The 25,476-nt window shown below is 44.3% G+C and overlaps 1 protein-coding gene across 1 annotated transcript in view; it reads left to right on the forward strand.

Annotated features, from left to right (window-relative positions):
- Window positions 1-23,695, forward strand: part of LOC310799938 (NACHT, LRR and PYD domains-containing protein 12-like) — a gene marked incomplete at its 5' end in the record, with an annotated part of 58,176 nt that extends 34,481 nt beyond the window's left edge. Inside the window, 3 exons of the mRNA XM_083662547.1 lie at window positions 21,672-21,842; window positions 22,040-22,098; window positions 22,351-23,695. Of these exons, the coding sequence (XP_083518673.1) occupies window positions 21,672-21,842; window positions 22,040-22,098; window positions 22,351-22,886 (766 nt within the window). The 3' untranslated portion in view covers window positions 22,887-23,695. The remainder of the gene's footprint in view (window positions 1-21,671; window positions 21,843-22,039; window positions 22,099-22,350) is intronic.
- Between the last annotated feature and the right edge of the window lie 1,781 nt (window positions 23,696-25,476).

A 25,476-nucleotide genomic window follows, 5' to 3' on the forward strand; every position in this document is an offset into this window, starting at 1 on the left:
CCGTTTCCCCAACGACTTCTTCTCTGTTTTTTCCTCGCCTTTCTGTAATCTGGAGAGCACTGTCGCCACCTAAGGGTTCTGTAAAATAGGTTATACACATTCATTACCTCCCATATTTTTATAGGAGATGTAAGAGCCTTAGATCCACGTCCCACCGTCAAAAAACGTATTTGACGTCGATCGACGTCCTTGGCACTCTACGTCACTATTTACTTTGACGTCGATCGACGTCCTTGGCACTCAATGAGTTAACCTAACCTTAACCAACAAGACACACAGCCTACGCTGCCTCTGATTGGCTTGCCCTGATATTCTTAACCTAACCTTAACCAACAAGACACACAGCCTACGCTGCCTCTGACTGGTTTGCCCTGATATTCTTAACCTAACCTTAACCAACAAGACACACAGCCTATGCTACCTTTGATTGGCTTGCCCTGATATTCTTACCCTAACCTTAACCAACAAGACACACAGCCTACGCTGCCTCTGATTGGTTTGCCTTGATATTCTTAACCTAACCTTAACCAACAAGACACACAGCCTACGCTGCCTCTGATTGGCTTGCCCTGATATTCTTAACCTAACCTTAACCAACAAGACACACAGCCTACGCTGCCTCTGATTGGTTTGCCTTGATATTCTTAACCTAACCTTAACCAACAAGACACACAGCCTACGCTGCCTCTGATTGGCTTGCCCTGATATTCTTAACCTAACCTTAACCAACAAGACACACAGCCTACGCTGCCTCTGACTGGTTTGCCTTGATATTCTTAACCTAACCTTAACCAACAAGACACACAGCCTACGCTGCCTCTGACTGGTTTGCCCTGATATTCTTAACCTAACCTTAACCAACAAGACACACAGCCTACGCTGCCTCTGATTGGCTTGCCCTGATATTCTTACCCTAACCTTAACCAACAAGACACACAGCCTACGCTGCCTCTGATTGGTTTGCCTTGATATTCTTAACCTAACCTTAACCAACAAGACACACAGCCTACGCTGCCTCTGATTGGCTTGCCCTGATATTCTTAACCTAACCTTAACTAACAAGACACACAGCCTACGCTGCCTCTGATTGGCTTGCCCTGATATTCTTAACCTAACCTTAACCAACAAGACACACAGCCTACGCTGCCTCTGACTGGTTTGCCCTGATATTCTTACCCTAACCTAAACCAACAAGACACACAGCCTACGCTGCCTCTGATTGGTTTGCCTTGATATTCTTAACCTAACCTTAACCAACAAGACACACAGCCTACGCTGCCTCTGATTGGCTTGCCTTGATATTCTTAACCTAACCTTAACCAACAAGACACACAGCCTACGCTGCCTCTGATTGGCTTGCCCTGATATTCTTAACCTAACCTTAACCAACAAGACACACAGCCTACGCTGCCTCTGACTGGTTTGCCCTGATATTCTTAAACTAACCTTAACCAACAAGACACACAGCCTACGCTGCCTCTGACTGGTTTGCCTTGATATTCTTAAACTAACCTTAACCAACAAGACACACAGCCTACGCTGCCTCTGACTGGTTTGCCCTGATATTCTTAACCTAACCTTAACCAACAAGACACACAGCCTACGCTGCCTCTGATTGGTTTGCCCTGATATTCTTAACCTAACCTTAACCAACAAGACACACAGCCTACGCTGCCTCTGATTGGCTTGCCCTGATATTCTTAAACTAACCTTAACCAACAAGACACACAGCCTACGCTGCCTCTGACTGGTTTGCCCTGATATTCTTACCCTAACCTAAACCAACAAGACACACAGCCTACGCTGCCTCTGATTGGCTTGCCTTGATATTCTTAAACTAACCTTAACCAACAAGACACACAGCCATACGCTGCCTCTGACTGGTTTGCCCTGATATTCTTAACCTAACCTTAACTAACAAGACACACAGCCTACGCTGCCTCTGATTGGTTTGCCTTGATATTCTTAACCTAACCTTAACCAACAAGACACACAGCCTACGCTGCCTCTGACTGGTTTGCCCTGATATTCTTACCCTAACCTTAACCAACAAGACACACAGCCTATGCTGCCTCTGATTGGTTTGCCTTGATATTCTTAACCTAACCTTAACCAACAAGACACACAGCCTACGCTGCCTCTGATTGGCTTGCCCTGATATTCTTAACCTAACCTTAACTAACAAGACACACAGCCTACGCTGCCTCTGATTGGTTTGCCCTGATATTCTTACCCTAACCTTAACCAACAAGACACACAGCCTACGCTGCCTCTGATTGGCTTGCCCTGATATTCTTACCCTAACCTTAACCAACAAGACACACAGCCTACGCTGCCTCTGATTGGTTTGCCTTGATATTCTTAACCTAACCTTAACCAACAAGACACACAGCCTACGCTGCCTCTGATTGGCTTGCCCTGATATTCTTAACCTAACCTTAACTAACAAGACACACAGCCTACGCTGCCTCTGATTGGCTTGCCCTGATATTCTTAACCTAACCTTAACCAACAAGACACACAGCCTACGCTGCCTCTGATTGGTTTGCCCTGATATTCTTAACCTAACCTTAACCAACAAGACACACAGCCTACGCTGCCTCTGACTGGTTTGCCCTGATATTCTTAACCTAACCTTAATCATTCCTAGTCAAGTATTTACTGTTTATTTGTCTGACAAAACAAAACCCAGAAGAACCCAGATTTGTTTACAACAAAAATATATATTGAATGTATTGGGTGTCAACTATTGCAATAAACTCATTTGAGAGGCATATTCTTGCCTTTTTATTGCTATTTTATTTCATTCCCAACGTTCCCAGAGTAAAGATTGAGAGGGAACAAGAGGGGGAATGGCATTCCTCCTCAGGTTCCCCTTAAAAATAGCTTGCAATGCAGTGGAGAGCAGAGCAGAGCAGTGGAGAGCAGAGCAGAGCAGTGGACAGCAGAGCAGAGCAGTGGAGAGCAGAGCAGTGGAGAGCAGAGCAGTGGAGAGCAGAGCAGTGGAGAGCAGAGCAGAGCAGAGCAGTGGACAGCAGAGCAGAGCAGTAGAGAGCACAGCAGTAGAGAGCAGAGCAGTGGAGAGCAGAGCAGAGCCATGGAGAGCAGAGCAGTGGAGATCAGAGCAGTAGAGAGCAGAGCAGAGCAGTAGAGAGCAGAGCAGTGGAGAGCAGAGCAGAGCAGTGGAGAGCAGAACAGTGGAGAGCAGAGCAGTGGAGAGCAGAGCAGTAGAGAGCAGAGCAGTGGAGAGCAGAGCAGTAGAGAGCAGAGCAGTGGAGAGCAGAGCAGTGGAGAGCAGAGCAGTGGAGAGCAGAGCAGTGGAGAGCAGAGCAGTAGAGAGCAGAGCAGTGGAGAGCAGAGCAGAGCAGAGCAGTAGAGAGCAGAGCAGTGGAGAGCAGAGCAGTGGAGAGCAGAGCAGTAGAGAGCAGAGCAGTGGAGAGCAGAGCAGTAGAGAGCAGAGCAGTGGAGAGCAGAGCAGTAGAGAGCAGAGCAGTGGAGAGCAGAGCAGTAGAGAGCAGAGCAGTAGAGAGCAGAGCAGTGGAGAGCAGAGCAGTAGAGAGCAGAGCAGTGGAGAGCAGAGCAGTAGAGAGCAGAGCAGTGGAGAGCAGAGCAGTAGAGAGCAGAGCAGAGCAGTGGAGAGCAGAGCAGTGGAGAGCAGAGCAGTAGAAAGCAGAGCAGTAGAGAGCAGAGCAGTGGAGAGCAGAGCAGTAGAGAGCAGAGCAGTGGAGAGCAGAGCAGTAGAGAGCAGAGCAGAGCAGTGGAGAGCAGAGCAGTGCAGAGCAGAGCAGTAGAGAGCAGAGCAGTGGAGAGCAGAGCAGAGCAGTGGAGAGCAGAGCAGTGGAGAGCAGAGCAGAGCAGTGGAGAGCAGAGCAGAGCAGTGGAGAGCAGAGCAGTGGAGAGCAGAGCAGTAGAGAGCAGAGCAGAGCAGTGGAGAGCAGAGCAGTAGAGAGCAGAGCAGTGGAGAGCATGCAGTGGAGAGCAGAGCAGAGCAGAGCAGTGGAGAGCAGAGCAGAGCAGTGGAGAGCAGAACAGTGGAGAGCAGAGCAGTGGAGAGCAGAGCAGTAGAGAGCAGAGCAGTGGAGAGCAGAGCAGTGGAGAGCAGAGCAGTAGAGTGCAGAGCAGAGCAGTGGAGAGCAGAGCAGAGCAGTAGAGAGCAGAGCAGTGGAGAGCAGAGGAGTGGAGAACAGAACACAGCAGTGGAGAGCAAAGGAGTGGACAGCAGAGGAGAGGTGTAAATCACAAGTTAATAATTGACATGAATTCTAGTATGTGTGTTGACATAATCCAAACAACTTTTTATAATCCTATTGACTTGGACACTGCCAAGGCCTGCATGTAGTGCAAAATGTACTATGAACCTGAGCTCAATAAAATAAGATACAACCATCTTACACAGACTATACGAGGGCAAACTGTTGCATTGCACTGATATAACCAGTGATACGAACCAGCTCAATGGCCTTGTGGTCTGAGTGTCTGCCCTGAGGCTGGGAGGTTGTGAGTTCGATCCCCGGCCGAGTCATACCGAAGACTATAAAAATGGGACCCTTGCCTCCGCTCCCCCAGGGGATGGGTCAAATGCGGAGAACAAATTTCACACATTGCGTGACAATCAGTGGGACTTTACCTTAACCTATATTGGGGGGGAGTCATTGACGGCTACCATACTTTAATAATTGGTTGCTTCATGTTAATGATTAGCTTCCTATCAACAGCACATCTTGTCCTCTGGCAGCAAGTCATACGAATTGATATCAAAGGTTGTCTTTATAGTTGTTGACACCCATTCCTTTCAGACAGTTGATGTCATATAACGGGCAATAAGCTGTATCTCATGGACAATTGCCACCTTCATAAGTGTACCTATAATGCACTATGTCTCTGAAGGGGGGGTTAGGGGGGTGGCTGGACTGTGTCTGGGGGCCCCCGCCCTGCCTAGGGTTCCCACAGTAAAACCTGCCCATTTCCACCACTGGTTTGAACTACTTTTTCTGCGTAGCTTGTAGTTTCATAAACTACATTTCTCCCAGGGTAGCTTTGCTGTAGTTTCAACTATTTCCATGGCGAAGTAGTTGGTAGCTACCTAAGCTATGCTTTCAAAGTAGATTCACACACACACACACACAGGTAAAGGGGAGAGTTGTGGGTACCCATAGAACCCGTTCTCCTTCAGGTCTCTTGAGGTGAAAGGTCAAGGGAGCCCTTTGAAGATGGCCATGTCAGTTTTTCCTTTTGCAAGCTGCGTTCTAGACCTTCAGTTTGAAATACCTACAGTTTGCAAGCTGTGTTCAAAGACCTTCCATTTAAAATACCTTCAGTTTGAAATACCTACAGTTTGCAAGCTGTGTTCAAAGACCTTCAGTTTGAAATACCTTCAGTTTGAAATACCTACAGTATGAAATACCTGCTGAAAAGCTGTGTGATGAGAGGGTTCACATTTGCAAATTGCAAATGCTCCCGCCTCCCGGAGCATTTGAAGAGACAAACCATATTTGGAAATACAACTTCCTTCATGTTTGTGCTGCGGCTGGAACAGGTGAGTCAGAAGGGCGTGGTCCTCTGTAATGAGAGACAGCAGTAAAAGTGTGTCGCAGTTAGTTCAGACTGACTCCCTTTTGTAAGAGCAGAGCAGGAGGGACACGGCTGAAGCAGGGTGAGTATTATTACATTATTTTATTCAGGGATTCAAACTGGTCACCTTTAGTCATCTTTACAATCCCAAAATAGGACACTTAAGTGAATGGTTTTTGGGTGGTTTTGTGTGTCTGCCCTGGTATCTGTCACCTTTTTCTTTCATGTCCATGTTTGCACACCTGAAGTATCAGAGTCACTTGTCTGCCGTTACTGATAGGAGGGCTAGCATTCACCTGTCCGTATTTCTCTCTCTGAAGTTACGTGAACACAAAAGATGTAATAGTGAGATAATGACAGTAAAACAGAGAAGCTGACGTGGGCCTTGGTGGGGCAACATTAGGGCCTCCCCCCCCCTCTCTCCCATCCCCCGTCAGTCCTCTACAGTGCGCCCATAGGTATGCTGGGAGAGAGAGGGGTGTGGGTGTGTGTGTGTGTGTGTGTGTGTGTGTGTGTGTGTGTGTGTGTGTGTGTTTGCGTGCATCCGTGCGAGTGTGAAAAAAGAAACAGGTTAAGCAAGGTTACTCTTACCTGCACCATGGGTAGTGCTGGGTGCCCCCCCCCCCCCCCGAGTATAACTGGTTTACCTCTGACTGACTGAACTGTAGGCTACAAGTGAGTAAGTAACTAAAGCTTACTTGTATAACACCTTTCACAGATACAAGATCACAAAGTCCAGAAGATGAGTAAGAAGGAGGAGGAAGAGGAGGGCAGAGCAGAGTCTCCAGTACCCAGCTGTCTGTCTATGAAGACTGACTGGTCTAAAGATGATCTTCTAGACTTCAGTAATGAACCTGGACCTTCAGACACAACGTAAGAGGAATGTTATACTGTAATGAGGAAATGTTATTTGATAAGCTACACTATTGTAGTGAAAACTACAGAGACGGAGGTCAGACCTGCCATCGTTTTGGCTGAACTCATGCACACAGAAGACATCTTGCTCCCTCAATTTATTGTTTTTCATTCCTACTAATTAATGTATGCACACCAAATAATGATGTTGCCTCAATTAAAACCTCACATCAATTATCCCAAAAACCAGAGTCGTTGTGTTTGATCACCTCTGAAAACATGTTTCCTTTTCTTTTGATTTACAGAGGTCAGCACCACACGCAGAGAGCAGAGTCTCCAGTACCCAGCTGTCTGTCTATGAAGACTGACTGGTCTAAAGGTCATCCTCCACTCTTCAGTAATGAACCTGGACCTTCAGACACAAGGTAAGAGAACTGTTATCCTGTAAGCCTACCTGATGGAATATGGTTCAATGAGATGTGTAGTCTTAGACTGAATTTCAATCATGGAAGACAAAATAAGGCATTAATAGAGCACCCCATGCTGTCATACCCCTCAGCCCAAATGACGTCACTAAATGACGTCACCATCTCCGACGTCACCTTCTCCATGACGTCACCTTTGCAGTGTGACGTCAGTTGCCCAAATGACGTCAGTTATGACATCATAAATGCCCTTCTCCTGGTACTATATAAAGCCCCCATCACCACAGCTTAAATCACACTTGTGCAGTCATCACTCACCTTGTGTCAGCATCACGCATTCATCCAGCATCTCCAGAGCAAGAAGCTTCATCCCACCACCTCCCCAGATCACCACCAATGTTATGACTCCTGTTGGAAACAGATCCCCTTAGGGGGGATGTCCTATCTCATACAGCACTGACACCCCTCTCTCATAAGCAAGAGGAGCGTCACATCATGGAGTCATACGCCATACTCAAACTGTCTATTCTGATTCAATAAAGTTTGTTAAAATTATATTACGAGTCTCTCATGATTGAAATATATTCATGAAATCAAGCTAGTAGTAAAGATATGAAGGGACACTGGAAAGAGAAAAATACAGGCTCATTGCTATTTGAGTAGAGGAAAAAGACTATTATTTCATTCACTAAGAATAGATTTGGATCAATTGAGCCACAAATAATTTCAAGATATATAAAACTAAATAAAATATAAGATACAGTGGGTGGAATTAAATATAACACAACTGACAATTGCAAACACAACAAGCATTTAATGTGTGATAAGCTGGAAACTGTTTGTCTCTATGAAACCAAATATCAAAGCCTAAAACAGCTTATTGGTTACTTAAAACAATGCCTCCTTGGTCTCATCACATCATTATTAGCTCTCACATTTTTTCCACACAGTGTTAAGATACATTTATGAGTGAAATCCTACATACTGAGGTCATCATAGTTATCTACTTGGGATCAATAGATATAACGAGAAACAGTCAATTAGGAAAGGGGAGGGGACTTAAATGACACGGCCAATCAACCGGAAAGCCTCTCCTGAGTCAAACAAGTCATCACTCATGTGAATGTGAGTTTGGATCAACACATACAGATGATGAAAACCAGCCTGGTAAAATGTGTAGAAATGTCTGCAACAGATGACAGACTGACCTGTTCTACCACTAGAACATAACCAGGCCAAAAAACATGAATGAAAAGTATGTACAATATGAAATTATAAATACATACAGTATAAAAACAAAGGAAAACATATAAACACTAGAGGGCACTCTGTAGAATGCATACCTCCACCAACCTTTCTACAGAGTTTTGTGATGTTACGTGAATCCATTTGAAATGTAGGTGCCTTTTTGTGATTGGCCACACCCCCTTTTTGCCAGTGGGCATGCAAAGTACATGGACATGCATAATCTATGATAATAATCTAAACATAATAAATAATCTAAATAATCTAAACAAATAAAATAGAAATCAACAAATGAAGACAATAGTAGAATATGAGAACAAAACATGAATTTGAAGTCACTAGAACGAATGATATGTATCAAACATTTGTGTTTCCAGAGGTCAGTACCACAGGCAGAGAGCAGAGTCTCCAGTACCCAGCTGTCTGTCTATGAAGAGTGACTGGTCTAAAGACAAACCTCCACACTTCAGTAATGAACCTGGACCTTCAGACAGAAGGTAAGAGGACTGTTATACTGTAATGAAGAAATGTTATTTGATAACCTACATGATTGCACTGAAAACTACAGAGACAAGGAGTGACCATAGGGAGAAAAAACACGTTTTATGGAGGACAAGATATACAGTATATTTCACTTCCTGGATGTAGGTCAGACCTGCCGTCAGTTTGGCTGGATTCATGCACACAGAAGACATTTTATTCCATACATTTTCTTGTTTTTCATTCCTCCAAATTCATAATGTGTGCACACAAACTAATTATACAATTAAAACTTCACATAAATTATCCCAAAAACCAGAGTCGTTGTGTTTGATCACCTCTGAAAACATGTTGCCTTTTCTTTTGATTTACAGAGGTCAGTACCACAGGCAGAGAGCAGAGTCTCCAGTACCCAGCTGTCTGTCTATGAAGACTGACTGGTCTAAAGACAATCCTCCATGCTTCAGTAATGAACCTGGACCTTCAGACACAAGGTAAGAGGACTGTTATACTGTAATGAGGAAATGTTATTTGATAACCTACACGATTGCACTGAAAACTACAGAGACAAGGAGTGACCATAGGGAAGAAAAACACGTTTTATGGAGGACAAGATATACAGTATATTTCACTTCCTGGATGTAGGTCAGACCTGCCGTCAGTTTGGCTCGATTCATGCACACAGAAGACATTTTATTCCCTAAATATTTAGTTTTTCGTTCCTCCTAATTCATAATGTGTGCGCACAAACTAATTATAGAATTAAAACTTCACATCAATTATCCCAAAAACCAGAGTCATTGTGTTTGATCACCTCTGAAAACATGTTGCCTTTTCTTTTGATTTACAGAGGTCAGTACCACAGGCAGAGAGCAGAGTCTCCAGTACCCAGCTGTCTGTCTATGAAGAGTGACCGGTCTAAAGACCAACCTCCACACTTCAGTAATGAACCTGGACCTTCAGACACAAGGTAAGAGGACTGTTATACTGTAATGAGGAAATGTTATTTGATAACCTACACGATTGCACTGAAAACTATACAGAGACAAGGACTGACCATAGGGAAGAAAAACATGTTTTATGGAGGACAAGATATACAGTATCACTTCCTGGATGTAGGTCAGACCTGCCGCCAGTTTGGCTGGATTCATGCACACAGAAGACATTTTATTCCCTAAACATTTCGTTTTTCGTTCCTCCTAATTCATAATGTGTGCACACAAACTAATTATAGAATTAAAACTTCACATCAATTAACCCAAAAACCAGAGTCGTTGTGTTTGATCACCTCTGAAAACATGTTGCCTTTTCTTTTGATTTACAGAGGTCAGTACCACAGGCAGAGAGCAGAGTCTCCAGTACCCAGCTGTCTGTCTATGAAGACTGACTGGTCTAAAGACAAACCTCCATGCTTCAGTAATGAACCTGGACCTTCAGACACAAGGTAAGAGGACTGTTATACTGTAATGAAGAAATGTTATTTGATAACCTACACGATTGCACTGAAAACTACAGAGACAAGGAGTGACCATAGGGAAGAAAAACACGTTTTATGGAGGACAAGATATACAGTATATTTCACTTCCTGGATGTAGGTCAGACCTGCCGTCAGTTTGGCTGGATTCATGCACACAGAAGACATTTTATTCCCTAAATATTTAGTTTTTCGTTCCTCCTAATTCATAATGTGTGCACACAAACTAATTATAGAATTAAAACTTCACATCAATTATCCCAAAAACCAGAGTCGTTGTGTTTGATCACCTCTGAAAACATGTTGCCTTTTCTTTTGATTTACAGAGGTCAGTACCACAGGCAGAGAGCAGAGTCTCCAGTACCCAGCTGTCTGTCTATGAAGAGTGACTGGTCTAAAGACAATCCTCCACGCTTCAGTAATGAACCTGGACCTTCAGACACAAGGTAAGAGGACTGTTATACTGTAATGAAGAAATGTTATTTGATAACCTACACGATTGCACTGAAAACTACAGAGACAAGGAGTGACCATAGGGAAGAAAAACCCGTTTTATGGAGGACAAGATATACAGTATATTTCACTTCCTGGATGTAGGTCAGACCTGCCGTCAGTTTGGCTGGATTCATGCACACAGAAGACATTTTATTCCCTAAATATTTAGTTTTTCGTTCCTCCTAATTCATAATGTGTGCACACAAACTAATTATAGAATTAAAACTTCACATCAATTATCCCAAAAACCAGAGTCGTTGTGTTTGATCACCTCTGAAAACATGTTGCCTTTTCTTTTGATTTACAGAGGTCAGTACCACAGGCAGAGAGCAGAGTCTCCAGTACCCAGCTGTCTGTCTATGAAGACTGACTGGTCTAAAGACAAACCTCCATGCTTCAGTAATGAACCTGGACCTTCAGACACAAGGTAAGAGGACTGTTATACTGTAATGAAGAAATGTTATTTGATAACCTACACGATTGCACTGAAAACTACAGAGACAAGGAGTGACCATAGGGAAGAAAAACACGTTTTATGGAGGACAAGATATACAGTATATTTCACTTCCTGGATGTAGGTCAGACCTGCCGTCAGTTTGGCTGGATTCATGCACACAGAAGACATTTTATTCCCTAAATATTTAGTTTTTCGTTCCTCCTAATTCATAATGTGTGCACACAAACTAATTATAGAATTAAAACTTCACATCAATTATCCCAAAAACCAGAGTCATTGTGTTTGATCACCTCTGAAAACATGTTGCCTTTTCTTTTGATTTACAGAGGTCAGTACCACAGGCAGAGAGCAGAGTCTCCAGTACCCAGCTGTCTGTCTATGAAGAGTGACTGGTCTAAAGACCAACCTCCACACTTCAGTAATGAACCTGGACCTTCAGACACAAGGTAAGAGGACTGTTATACTGTAATGAGGAAATGTTATTTGATAACCTACACGATTGCACTGAAAACTATACAGAGACAAGGAGTGACCATAGGGAAGAAAAACATGTTTTATGGAGGACAAGATATACAGTATATTTCACTTCCTGGATGTAGGTCAGACCTGCCGCCAGTTTGGCTGGATTCATGCACACAGAAGACATTTTATTCCCTAAATATTTAGTTTTTCGTTCCTCCTAATTCATAATGTGTGCACACAAACTAATTATAGAATTAAAACTTCACATCAATTATCCCAAAAACCAGAGTCGTTGTGTTTGATCACCTCTGAAAACACGTTGCCTTTTCTTTTGATTTACAGAGGTCAGGACCACAGGCAGAGAGCAGAGTCTCCAGTACCCAGCTGTCTGTCTATGAAGACTGACTGGTCTAAAGACAATCCTCCACGCTTCAGTAATGAACCTGGACCTTCAGACACAAGGTAAGAGGACTGTTATACTGTAATGAAGAAATGTTATTTGATAACCTACACGATTGCACTGAAAACTACAGAGACAAGGAGTGACCATAGGGAAGAAAAACACGTTTTATGGAGGACAAGATATACAGTATATTTCACTTCCTGGATGTAGGTCAGACCTGCCGTCAGTTTGGCTGGATTCATGCACACAGAAGACATTTTATTCCCTAAATATTTAGTTTTTCGTTCCTCCTAATTCATAATGTGTGCACACAAACTAATTATAGAATTAAAACTTCACATCAATTATCCCAAAAACCAGAGTCGTTGTGTTTGATCACCTCTGAAAACATGTTGCCTTTTCTTTTGATTTGCAGAGGTCAGTACCACAGGCAGAGAGCAGAGTCTCCAGTACCCAGCTGTCTGTCTATGAAGACTGACTGGTCTAAAGACAATCCTCCACGCTTCAGTAATGAACCTGGACCTTCAGACACAAGGTAAGAGGACTGTTATACTGTAACGAAGAAATGTTATTTGATAACCTACACGATTGCACTGAAAACTACAGAGACAAGGAGTGACCATAGGGAGAAAAAACACATTTTATGGAGGACAAGATATACAGTATATTTCACTTCCTGGATGTGGGTCAGACCTGCCGTCAGTTTGGCTGGATTCATGCACACAGAAGACATTTTATTCCCTAAATATTTAGTTTTTCGTTCCTCCTAATTCATAATGTGTGCACACAAACTAATTATAGAATTAAAACTTCACATCAATTATCCCAAAAAGCAGAGTCGTTGTGTTTGATCACCTCTGAAAACATGTTGCCTTTTCTTTTGATTTACAGAGGTCAGTACCACAGGCAGAGAGCAGAGTCTCCAGTACCCAGCTGTCTGTCTATGAAGAGCGACCGGTCTAAACACAAACCTCCACACTTCAGTAATGAACCTGGACCTTCAGACACAAGGTAAGAGGACTGTTATACTGGGAGCCTACCTGATAAAAGTGAGTAAAGTGAGTAAGCTTGATGAAGGGAAAATGTTCTGTTGTGTCATTTAGGATAGTTTCCTTCACTGTTGCATCACACTATGAGAGGACTGTGTTCATGAAGCAAATCTCTGCCTCAGTGTTTTCTTACATCTTTTTTTAAATATTAAAAAATAATATGATGATGTTTGGAACTATGGCACTTGGCACTTTCATGTCTGTCTACTGTCTATTGTCTGAGCCTTTTTAAAATTGAGTGACTCTCCCTGCAACCAAATCTACCTATGGGTACACATAAAGTAACCTTGACTTTGACCTTGACTTAGAGATGGGACTGATCCAATGGCGTGCCGATACTGACGTCATTCACAAATCTGATATCAGACTGACGTTGTTGACCCTTAGTCCCGCCCCCCTCCCCGAGTTGCTCAAATTCCCTCATCCTGCTAGCCCCGCCTTAAAAGCCACAACAGCTCACTGCTGAACACACGCATAAGACACGCCCACAGGAAATGGTTTAAACACCAAAACCTCCCATCATTTTGAAAAGCCAATTTTCATTCATATGGTGTTTGTGTTTGACACTGTTTGTGTTTGACATGTAAACACAGACAGTGGTTGATACTGTAGATGTAATGTAATGGAACTCTGCCATCGTATCTACCCTAACTGCTGTGATCAATCTCTGTGCCCTGCTAAAGGTGCGTTCACACCGACCTATTAAAGTTTTTCGCTGGCGTCGAGTTTACATACAAAGTCAATGCAAACGAGCGATTGAGCGTATATTCGCCTGGGAGAAAAATCGCTGGGCGTCCGAGCGACAGAGAACAGAGCGATAGGGAGAAAATTTGCTCAAGGAGCGAGTCAAGGATCACACTGGCTTGGAACAAACCGCTGGTTTATTGTGTGGCAACAAACCACATTGACAGGCTGACAGCTGACATGAAGTGAAGTCTGTCCTACCGGTATGGAGCTCGCATTAGGAGCACGCTGATAGGCTTTAGCTTGTAAACAATGACGGTGGTTCGTAGTAGACAAATATCATGACATTGCGTAACGTTATATCCCCCACATGTCCGTCATTTCGTGTGCCTGTTGATGAGCGATTTAAACAGAGTGACAGAGCGATTCCAAAGGGTTGACTTGAGCGACAGAGCGAAAAATAAATATCTCGGTGTGAACACTATCTGTAGTCAGAGGTTATCAAGAATGGTACTTATTTATTTACTAATGACTGACAGACACTGTCTGTGTTCTGTAACAAATGTGTTGTTACAGTGTTGATGTAATAGGACTGTGTGTTGTTTGTATTGAGCTGAACATTCATTAATGATAATTACATATGAAACAAACCAGAAAAACTGTTACAATGTTGCATTCATCCATGATCACCACAGTGACATTTATCCATGATGGGTATGCAATGTTGACTCCACTGATTAAACTACAACTATGACAACAATGAGGCCATTTACACCTGGCGCTAACATGCGTTTTCTGTGATCAGATTGCAATCAGATTGTGTTTTATCACTTGAAATGCCAGGTGTAAACACCCCCAAAACGCATTGAAGAAGAATTGCAATCTGCCAATCGGCCAAATCACCTCCGGAGGTGGTCAGGGATGCATTGTGTACACATTGAACACAAGTGTAAATGCAATGTGTCCTCTCAATCTGGATACACCAACTTTATGCGGATTGAGAGGACAACCATTTCTGCCATCAGATTGCAATCAGATTGCAGAAAATGCATGTTAACGTCAGGTGTAAATGGAATCAGGTTGAAGTGATAAAATACAATCTGGTTGCAATCTGATGGCAGAAACCACATGTTAACGCCAGGTGTAAATGGCCTCATATACATGTGAAAATAAGCTTTACATGTGATGGCAGCACCATGCTGTCTGAGCATCTATAAAGATAGTCTGGGCAAAATATTTGAATAGTTTTACAATTTGAACAAAAAATTGTTCAAACTTTTGGTCAATTTTGTTTGTTTGTTAGATCTTCATCTGATCAGGGATAATAAATTGCCTTTATCCCCACAGAATGAGGAAGAGGAGTCTAGGTGTTGTGAAGCAGCAGCTGTCCTGCTGTGCATTGTGTCATTGGGTCCTGAGGGATCCAGTCTCTACCAGCTGTGGACACAGGTTCTGCAGACAGTGCATCACCTCATACTGGGCCCAGTCCGGTTCATCAGGAGACTCCGCCTGTCCCCAGTGTAGAAAAAGGTCCAGAACAAGATCTGGACTGCAGACACCCAGTCAAACCAGCATTGCACAATGTAAGACTGGGGTTCTGTCTACTGTTGTCACCATTTCTAAAACCAGGAAACAACAGCATATCTGTTAAACACTTGTTTAATCTTTCTTCTCTTCCAGCGGACGGCGTTTTGCAGGAGGTTTTAGACGTTCATAAGATCAGTCTGATAATGAGATGTGACTTTGTGACAGAAGGAACAGATGAATCAGGAATTGCAACTCCCCTCAATAGGATCTACACTGCACTCTACATCACAGTGGGACAGAGTGAAGAGGTTAATACCCAACATGAGGTGTGGCAGCTGGAGACAGCATCCAAGATGGAGACTCTCCATGACACTCCGATCAAGTGCCACGACATCTTTAACCCCTTACCTGATCAAGAGACACACATCAGAGTAGTTCTTACGAATGGTGTTGCTGGAATTGGAAAAACCTTCTCAGTGAAGAAGTTCACTCTGGACTGGGCAGAGGGCTTGGAAAATCAAGACGTCATTCTTGTGATTCTGCTTTCGTTCCGGGAGCTGAACTTGATCAGAGATGAGCGGTACAGTCTTCTCATGCTGCTCCATGTTTTCCATCCAACCTTACAGAGGGTCACAGCAGAGAAGCTCTCTGTCTGTAAAGTTGTGTTCATCTTTGATGGCCTGGATGAAAGCAGACTTCCATTGGATTTCCACAACAATGAGGTTGTGTCTGATGTCACACAGGTATCATCAGTAGATGTGCTGTTGACAAACCTCATCAAGGGGAATCTGCTTCCCTTGGCTCTCCTCTGGATAACTTCCAGACCTGCAGCAGCCAATCAGATCCCTCCTACATGTGTAGACAGGGTGACAGAAGTACGAGGCTTCACTGACCTCCAGAAGGAGGAGTACTTCAGGAAGAGATCCACTGATGAGGAACTGTCCAGCAGAATCATCTCACACATCAAGGCATCCAGGACCATCCACATCATGTGCCACATCCCAGTCTTCTGTTGGATCACTGGTACAGTTCTGGAGCACATGTTGACTACAGACCAGAGAGGAGAGCTGCCCAAGACCCTGACTGAGATGTACTCACACTTCCTGCTGGTTCAGACAGAGATGAAGAAGCAGAAGTATGATGAGAGCCATGAGATGAGTCAACAGCAGCTCATGGAGACTGACAGGGAAGTTCTTCTGAAGCTGGGGAAGCTGGCGTTTGAAAATCTGGAGACGGGCAACCTCCTGTTCTACCAAGAAGACCTGGAGGAGTGTGGTCTTGATGTCAGAGAGGCTTTGGTGTTCTCAGGAGTGTGCACAGAGATCTTCAAACGAGAGTGTGTGCTCTTCCAGAAGACGGTCTACTGCTTTGTTCATATGAGCATCCAGGAGTTTCTCGCTGCAGTCTACATGTTCCACTGTTACACAAACAGGGATAAGGATGTACTGAGCACATTCCTGGGAAAAGACTTGGTGGTTAGAAGTGATGTCTGGGGTAGAAGTGATCACTACTTGGATGTCTTCCTGGAGAAATCCATGCTCAAAGCCCTGAAGAGTACAAATGGCCACCTGGACCTCTTTGTCCGCTTCCTTCATGGCCTCTCACTCGAGTCCAGCCAGAGTCTCTTAGGAGGCCTACTAGGTCACACAGAGAGAAGTCCAGACAGCATCCAGAAAGCCATCAGCAACCTGAAGGAGATGAACACCTCCAATACGTCTCCAGACAGAAGCATCAACATCTTCCACTGTTTGATGGAGATGAATGACCACTCAATACATCAGCAGATCCAAGACTTCCTGAAGTCAGAGAACAAGTCAAAGAAGGAACTCTCTGTGATCCACTGCTCAGCTCTGGCGTACATGCTGCAGATGTCAGAGGAGGTTCTGGATGTGTTGGACCTGAAGGCCTACAACACATCAAACGAGGGACGAGGCAGACTGATCCCAGCTGTGAGGAACTGCAGAGAGGCTCGGTTAGTCCTGATCTGAATTCTAACATTATCTACAGTTTAGTTACCTTCACACCTGATGCCATATGAACTATAAAGATATATAGTTCCTCAAACAAACACTATAAAACTGCTGTTCTACAGAGCAGTGGTAACACAGTGTTGGGCGTAACACACAAAGTAATGGGCTATTAATTTTCCTGTAACAGAGTAAATAAAGTAAGTCATTACTGTTACGTGTCAGTAATCACATTACAGTTACCAGGTTGGTCATTACTTGTGTTTCATTGTTTAGTCTCTTTAACCTCTGTATTGGTGCAATGGCTCTGAAAGATTCTCGTCGTCTTCAAGTCATGTTGGAAATATTGGAATTACAGGAGAGCGCACATAAACGAGCCAACAAAGTTGGGAAATACATCACGGAAAGTCTGAATTTAATGCTGTAGATTCAAAACCTTAAAAATCAGTAGGGCAATCACTTTTCACTGGAATAATAAGTAAAGCGATGTGTTACTTTTAAGAAGAGTAACAAGTAATGTGTAATTTGCGTCTTCATTCCAAAGATTCCAATTCTGAAATGTTTGTTTATAGCTATCATGTTAGTTGGTGAACACAGTTCGTTTAGCTGTAATGATTGTTGTATATATATATATATATATATATATATATATATATATATATATATATATATATATATATATATATATATATATATATATATATATATATATATACGTATGTATGTATTAGGGGTTTGGTGCGTGCAGCTACATGAAGAATACGCCGAATCCAGAAGGTAGCGGTAAAGCACCTAAACGCTGTTTGAACGCCATAAACGCCACAGAAGAAGACATACCAAAGCAACACAAGAGCCATATGAAATCCGTGTTCACTGAATGGAACGTTTTGTGGTGAGGAAACATTACCGGGGGTCGCTCCAGTGTGTTTACGAGCCGTACGTCGCTTCCATGCTACATCACAAAACCACAAACAATATCGACGCGTCAAGCTGTGAAGAAATTCTGCACTAAGCTCTGACTTCAGTGCAGAGCAGTATTCTAATGACTTTTATGACTCAGGCGATAAGCTATTTTGCGAATTCTGTCCAAATTCAACCAAAGCCAACGAGGTAATGTAACGTTACGTAACACTGACAAAGCGGTTAACTTGTAAACAAGCAACTTACATCGCGTGAGATGACAAGCAAGACGTATTCTTCATGTAGCTGCACGCACCGAACCCCTAATACATACATACATATATACATATATATATATATATATATATATATATATATATATATATATATATATATATATATACCGTATATACTTTTGACAGAATTGCTTGTAATTGCATTTTGCTATGCTTTGCTTTGTGATATTACACATTCAGCACTTTTTGAAAATTTTCTAATTCTACAATACAATTTATTGTCACTTTTTCTCTAATTATTATTACTATTATTGTTATTATTTGTATTAGAAGTAGTAGTATGCTGTGTCCGTTTTGATGTGGGCTTAGTCTCAGCTCTGCTTTCATAGAACTAATCTTACATTAAATCTGTGATCACAGACTTTCTGACTGTGGACTCTCAGAGACTCACTGTGAAGTCCTGGCATCAGCTCTGAAGTCCAACCCCTCCCATCTAAGAGAGCTGGACCTGAGTAAGAACCAGCTGCAAGATTCAGGTGTGAAGCTTCTGTCTGCTGGACTGGAGAGTCCACACTGTCGACTGGAGACTCTCAGGTAAGATTTTAATTGACAGTTTTTCTCAGTTGATTTGACACATTTCTCTGCTTTCAATACAGTGCCTCTCAGGTCACAATTCCTGACTCTGTAAAGGTTGACTGCAAGTTTTACAGAGAGCAGTAGTAGCTAAAGAGTCTGATTTATAATACAGTATATGTATGTAGTGTGAATGTTCTATACATATGTAGTTCTGTATGTTGTGTGAAATGTCACAGTTTTAATGTGTGAATTTCGTAAAAAGTACACGCAAGACTAGCTCCATAGGGTCCCATTATAAAGGTTGAAAAAGTATAAACCTAACAGTACAAAAGATAAATTAAAGCTGAATTAAGGTGATAGAGTCCTAAAAGTGGTGACTGGTTAAGTGTGAGTGTTGAGCTTAAAGTATGAAGGAGTAGTTAGAGTTCAAAGAGGGCGTGGTTTCACCATGAACTGCTGTTTAAAATGAATGGCAGTTGCACCCGGAAATATAGCTAATCTGTTTGTTTACAAACATGATGATTCATCTATAAACAGCAATTAACCTCAAACCTCATGCTTTGATATCTTATTTAGTATTATCAGTGAAGATTAGGGCTGCACAATTAATCGTGTTTTCATCGTCTTCGCAATATGAACATGCGCAATAAACACATCGCAAAGACTGCCTGAAACAAAAGTGGTTTTATTTACATGCGTCATGCATTCCCACTCAGCATGGGAATGCATCAATACAAACTCAATGCCTCGCCACACACACACACACACACACACACACACACACACACACACACACACACACACACACACACACACACACACACATTTGAAATATTTATTTATGTCCACATAAATACAAGTATGCAAAGGACATAAACAGTAATAGTGCAGTGAAATGCTGGGAGTCAGTCATGAGTGCCCAGACGGCAAACACAATAATGCATACAAGAAACACACAGGATGATAACATGGCAGGTTGATATATACAGTTATACTGTAATGCAAGATAGCGCTCAGTATCCACTTCATCGGTACAAAAAGCAGCGCCTCCCCCACAGTGCAGACTGCCCCCCTTAGCCCCTCCTCCTCCACAGTGCAGACTGCCCCCCTCAGCCCCTCCTCCTCCACAGTGCAGACTGCCCCCCTCAGCTCCTCCTCCTTCACAGTGCAGACTGCCCCCCTCAGCTCCTCCTCCCCCACAGTGCAGACTGCCCCCCTCAGCTCCTCCTCCCCCACAGTGCAGACTGCCCCCCTCAGCCTCTCCTCCTCCACAGTGCAGACTGACCCCCTCAGCCCCCCCCCACAGTGCAGACTGCCCCTCTCAGCCCCTCCTCCTCCACAGTGCAGACTGCCCCATTCAGCCCCTCCTCCTCCACAGTGCAGACTGCCCCCCTTAGCTCCTCCTCCTCCACAGTGCAGACTGCCCCCTTCAGCCCCTCCTCCTCCACAGTGCAGACTGCCCCCCTCAGCTCCTCCTCCTCCACAGTGCAGACTGCCCCCTTCAGCCCCTCCTCCCCCACAGTGCAGACTGCCCCCCTCAGCCCCTCCTCCTCCACAGTGCAGACTGCCCCCCTCAGCTCCTCCTCCTCCACAGTGCAGACTGCCCCCCCTCAGCTCCTCCTCCGCCACAGTGCAGACTGCCCCCCTCAGCCCCTCCTCCCCCACAGTGCAGACTGCCCCCCTCAGCTCCTCCTCCTCCACAGTGCAGACTGCCCCCCTCAGCTCCTCCTCCCCCACAGTGCAGACTGCCCCCCTCAGCTCCTCCTCCTCCACAGTGCAGACTGCCCCCCTCAGCCCCTCCTCCCCCACAGTGCAGACTGCCCCCTCAGCCCCTCCTCCTCCACAGTGCAGACTGCCCCCCTCAGCCTCTCCTCCCCGACAGAGAAAGAGAGGGAGGGACAGAAAGAGAGGGAGAGACAGAAAGAGGTGGAGAGAGAGAAAGAGAGGGATAGAGATGGAGGGAGAGAAAGAGAGGGAGAGAGAGAGACAAAGGGAGGGACAGAAAGAGAGGGACAGAAAGAGAGGGAGAGAGAAAGAGAGGGGGAGAGAGGGAGAGAGAAAGAGAAGGACAGAGAGAAAGAGAGGGAGGGTGAGAAAGAGAGAGGGAGAGAGAGAACGAGAGGGGGGGAGAGAGGGAGAGGACAGAGAGAGGGAGAGAGAGAACGAGAGGGGGGGAGAGAGGGAGAGAGAGAGAAAGAGGGGGACGGAGAGAAAGAGAGGGGGGGACAGAAGAGAGGGAGAGACAGAAAGAGGTGGAGGGAGAGAAAGAGAGGGATGAAGAGAAAGAGGGGGAGAGAGAGAAAGAAAAGGAGAGAGAGAATGAGGTGGAGAGATAAAGAGAGGGAGGGAGAGAAAGAGAGGGAGCAGAGAAAGAGAGGGAGAGAGAGAAAGAGAGGGGGAAGAGGGAGAGAGAGAAAGAGAGGGGGGAGAGAGGGAGAGAGAGAAAGAGAAGGAGGGAAAGAAAGATAGGGAGAGGGAGGGAGAGAGAGAAATATAGGGAAAGACAGAAAGAGGGAGAGACAGAAAGAGGGAGAAGGAGAGAAACAGAGGGAGGGACAGAAGAGAGGGAAAGACAGAACGAGGTGGAGGGAGAGAAAGAAAAGGAGAGAGAGAATGAGGGGGAGAGAGAAAGAGAGGGGGAGAAAGAGGGAAAGAGAGAAAGAGAGGGAGGGAGAGAAAGAGAGGGAGAGAGAGAAGCAACAAGTGACAGAAAAAAGAAGTAGATGAGAGAGAGAAACAGTCTGTCGGCTGCAGACCCCATTTAAGTGTGTGTGTGTGTGTGTGTGTGTGTGTGTGTGTGTGTGTGTGTGTGTGTGTGTGTGTGTGTGTGTGTGTGTGTGTGTGTGTGTGTGTGTGTGTGTGCAGGCTGTCAGGCTGTATGCTCTCAGAGGAAGGCTGTGCTTCTCTGGCCTCAGCTCTGAGCTCCAACCCCTCCCATCTGAGAGAGCTGGACCTGAGCTACAATCATCCAGAAGCCTCAGTGAAGCTCTTCTCTGCTGGACTGAAGGATCCAACCTGGAGACTCGAGACTCTCAGGTATGAAGAGACAACATCTGCTAGAAGACTGAGAGTCACACACATTGTCTCTGTCACACTGAGAAGATGAGGAATATGTTTCATGTTTAAATGAGGATATGAGTGGAAATCCTTCATATTGAAGGTTCTTAAATGTCCATGTTTCCATCATTAAAGATAATCTGTTGGTCTGACTTCTTCCCTGTTTATTCCTCCAGTGTGGAACATTGTGGAGTGCAGTGGTTGAAAAGCCGTAAAGTTGAAGCTGTGAGTAAATGTAAGTGTGTATTTTATTTAGTTTGATTCATAAAAACAAAGCAACACCTTCAACTAGTGAGAAGGAAAGTGCATCTACAGCACAGTCTGTGACGTCCATTCATTCACATCCTGTGAGTCAGGAAGATGGCTGACATCATGTGACATCATCAAACTGCTGAGAAATGAACTGTCAATAAATCAACAAACAAACAAACAAACATGTTTATTAGATGAGAAGCTGGTGCTGTAACGAGTCTTGTTGTCTCATCAGATGCCCGTGATCTCACACTGGACCCAAACACAGCACACAGAAACCTCCTCCTGTCTGAAGACAACAGAAAGGTGACGAGGGTGAGAGAGGAGCAGCCATATCCTGATCACCCAGAGAGATTTGACTACCTGCAGCAGCTGCTGTGTAGAGATGGTCTGACTGGTCGCTGTTATTGGGAGGTCGAGAGGAAAGGAGGGGTTTATATAGGAGTGACTTACAGAGGAATCAGCAGGAGAGGAGGGGGTGATGACAGCTGGCTTGGATGGAATGAAAAGTCCTGGAGTCTGATCTGCTCTGAGTATAGTTACGCTGCCTGGCACAATAACAGACACACAGTCATACCTCTCCCCTCCTCCTCTCACTCTAACAGAGTCGCAGTGTATCTTGATGGGCCTGCTGGCTCTCTGTCCTTCTACACAGTTTCCTCTGACAAACTGATTCACCTCCACACTTTCCAGTCCAAATTCACTGAACCACTTTACCCTGGGTTCTATCTGTATGAAGGTTCCTCAGTGTCTCTGTGTCAAATAGAGTGAGACAGAAACACACTGTCACCAAACACAAACACCTAAAGTCACAATAGTGTTTGCATGCAAGTTCATTGCTCATGTGGTTGTGAACAGACATGATCTCTGTGTGTGTGTGTGTGTGTGTGTGTGTGTGTGTGTGTGTGTGTGTGTGTGTGTGTGTGTGTGTGTGTGCGTGTGCGCGCGCGTGTGTGTGTGTGTGTGTGTGTGTGTGTGTGTGTGTGAGAACAGTAACTGGACAGAGTTTTAACATCACATACAACAAGAACAGACATTTTAGTCTGAAAATGATCAACATAAATGAAGAAAGTTTGATCTGTATAGTTTGAAACAGAACTTGTTGACTTGAATATGTCATTATTGTTGTCTTTAAATAAAGCAGTGTATTATCGCTCTGTTGTTAAATCAGTTGAGTGATGAAAACCAAGCAACATGTAACTGTTGATTGACATTAGTGTGTGATTGGTTGAAGATGTGACTGAGCCTCTGATTGGCCTTCATGTACAGTATCTACTAAGCACTAAGTACTCATGTGAAGCACTTAGCAGCTAAATGTGTCTCTGCTGACATCATAACAGCAACAATGTAGAACTTTACATCACAAAATTATTACAAACTGTCTTCTGTCTCTGCTTTCATATGATGTCATGTATATGTTCATGTAGTCTGCATTGTTTGTATGGATTTATATGACACATGACTCACTGTATTTACTTTGTCTTGACAATCTTATGCTCACTTGATGTACTAGTTTGATCCTTTTCTATCTTCTATTTCTTTGTTTTGATTTCCCTCAAATATATTTGTCTTTTATTGATTCTCTTTTTCATCCGTTCACTTTGGCAACACAGGAATGTTCTTGTCAACAAGCCAGTAAAGCAGGTTGAGACTGAAGGAGAGAGAGAGAGAGAGACTCGCGCGCACTAGAGAGAGAGAGAGAGAGAGAGAGAGAGACGCGCGCACTAGAGAGAGAGAGAGAGAGAGAGAGAGAGAGAGAGACTCGCGCGCACTAGAGAGAGAGAGAGGGAGAGACTCGTGCGCACTAGAGAGCGCGAGAGTCTCTCTCTCTCTCTCTCTCTCGGGCGCGCGAGTCTCTCTCTCCCCCTCGTTCTCTCTCTCCCCCTCGTTCTCTCTCTCTCTCTCTCTAGTGCGCGCGAGTCTCTCCCCCCCCCCCCCCTCTCTCTCTCTCTCTCTCTCTCTCTCTCTCTCTCGGGCGCGCGCTAACAGAGCTACTCCATCTCGTGCAGGACGCTCCTTTACGTTCAGAGTAGAAACAACAAAGCCAGCCAGCCTGCACACATGCTGTAGCGTGGCCTGTTTAATCCACCAGAGGGCGACATTGCTCCACACAAACCCTCATCTTAAAGAGAACAGATCCCATTGTCCCAAAGGTGACCTTACTGAAAACTGCATGTTTTGCTTCATCGTATATTTTTTATTTTATTCACAAAAAAATATAATGACACATACACAATATAGCCTACATACAACCATGAAGTTAAAGCAGAAACACAGCCAGCCTCTCTCCAGCTGAATGAAAGACAAACAACTCAAGAGAAATGAGAGAAACTGTGGCAGAAAATAAACAATACAAATAATAAATGTGTCAGACAGAAAGAGGGAAAGAGAGAGAGAGAGGGAGGGAGAGAAAGAGGGAAAGAGAGAGAGAGAGAGAGAGGGAGGGAAGCAACAAGTGACAGAAAAAATAAGTAGATAGAGAGAGAAACAGTCTCTGTGTGTGTGTGTGTGTGTGTGTGTGTGTGTGTGTGTGTGTGTGTGTGTGTGTGTGTGTGTGTGACTGTCTGATGAATGTTGGGAGGAGGCACTAGTTAGAGTCAACTCCTCATCCTCATTAGTCTCTTAGAACAGACGAGTTGGCTTCCGCAATTTTCAAATGCTTCCGCCATACCGTCTGTACTTCGTGGGGGAGAATCATGCACCAACCGGAATGGGAAGTAGAAAGGCGGGTTTTCCACTCATTAGTCCAATCAGAATTGCAGAAAGGTGGGTCTTCCGCTCATTAGTCCAATCAGAATCCAATATGCCGCATTTTTCGTGGACACACGTGTCGTGATTGGTCGGATTCCGTCGAACTTCTGAACTTCTTTCCTGTCTGAAGGTTTTTTTCCCAACTTCCTTGTGCATGTTCTGGGGGTGTAACGTACAGACTGTGTATAGCTGCATTCGCTGGATGTAGATGAGACAGTCTGTTTTAAGAGACTACATCCTCATGCTCTCGTCTAACCCTAATCCAGTTCAAAGTTCTACACAGGGTTCAGTACACAAAAGCTAAGTTTAGCAGACTGTTCCCTGATACAAATGACACCTGTGACCGATGCAGCTTTTCTCCAGCTGATCATACCCATATGTTTTTCCTCTGTCCAAAGCTGTTTGATTTCTGCTCATGGTTTTTTTTATCATGTTAAGCGAATCCCTTAATATTACACTGAACCCATGTCCGTTTATTTCCATTTTTGGGGTGCCCTCTACATGAGCTAATCTCTCTAAAACTGAATCTGATGTTGTGGCTTTTGCCTCACTCATAGCCCGTAGACGTCTTCTGTTGCATTGGAAAAGTCAAAACCCCGCCTCCCTCTAC

The sequence above is a fragment of the Poromitra crassiceps genome (assembly GCF_964638095.1).
Source record: "Poromitra crassiceps genome assembly, chromosome: 29".
Taxonomy (NCBI): Eukaryota; Metazoa; Chordata; class Actinopteri; order Beryciformes; family Melamphaidae; genus Poromitra; species Poromitra crassiceps.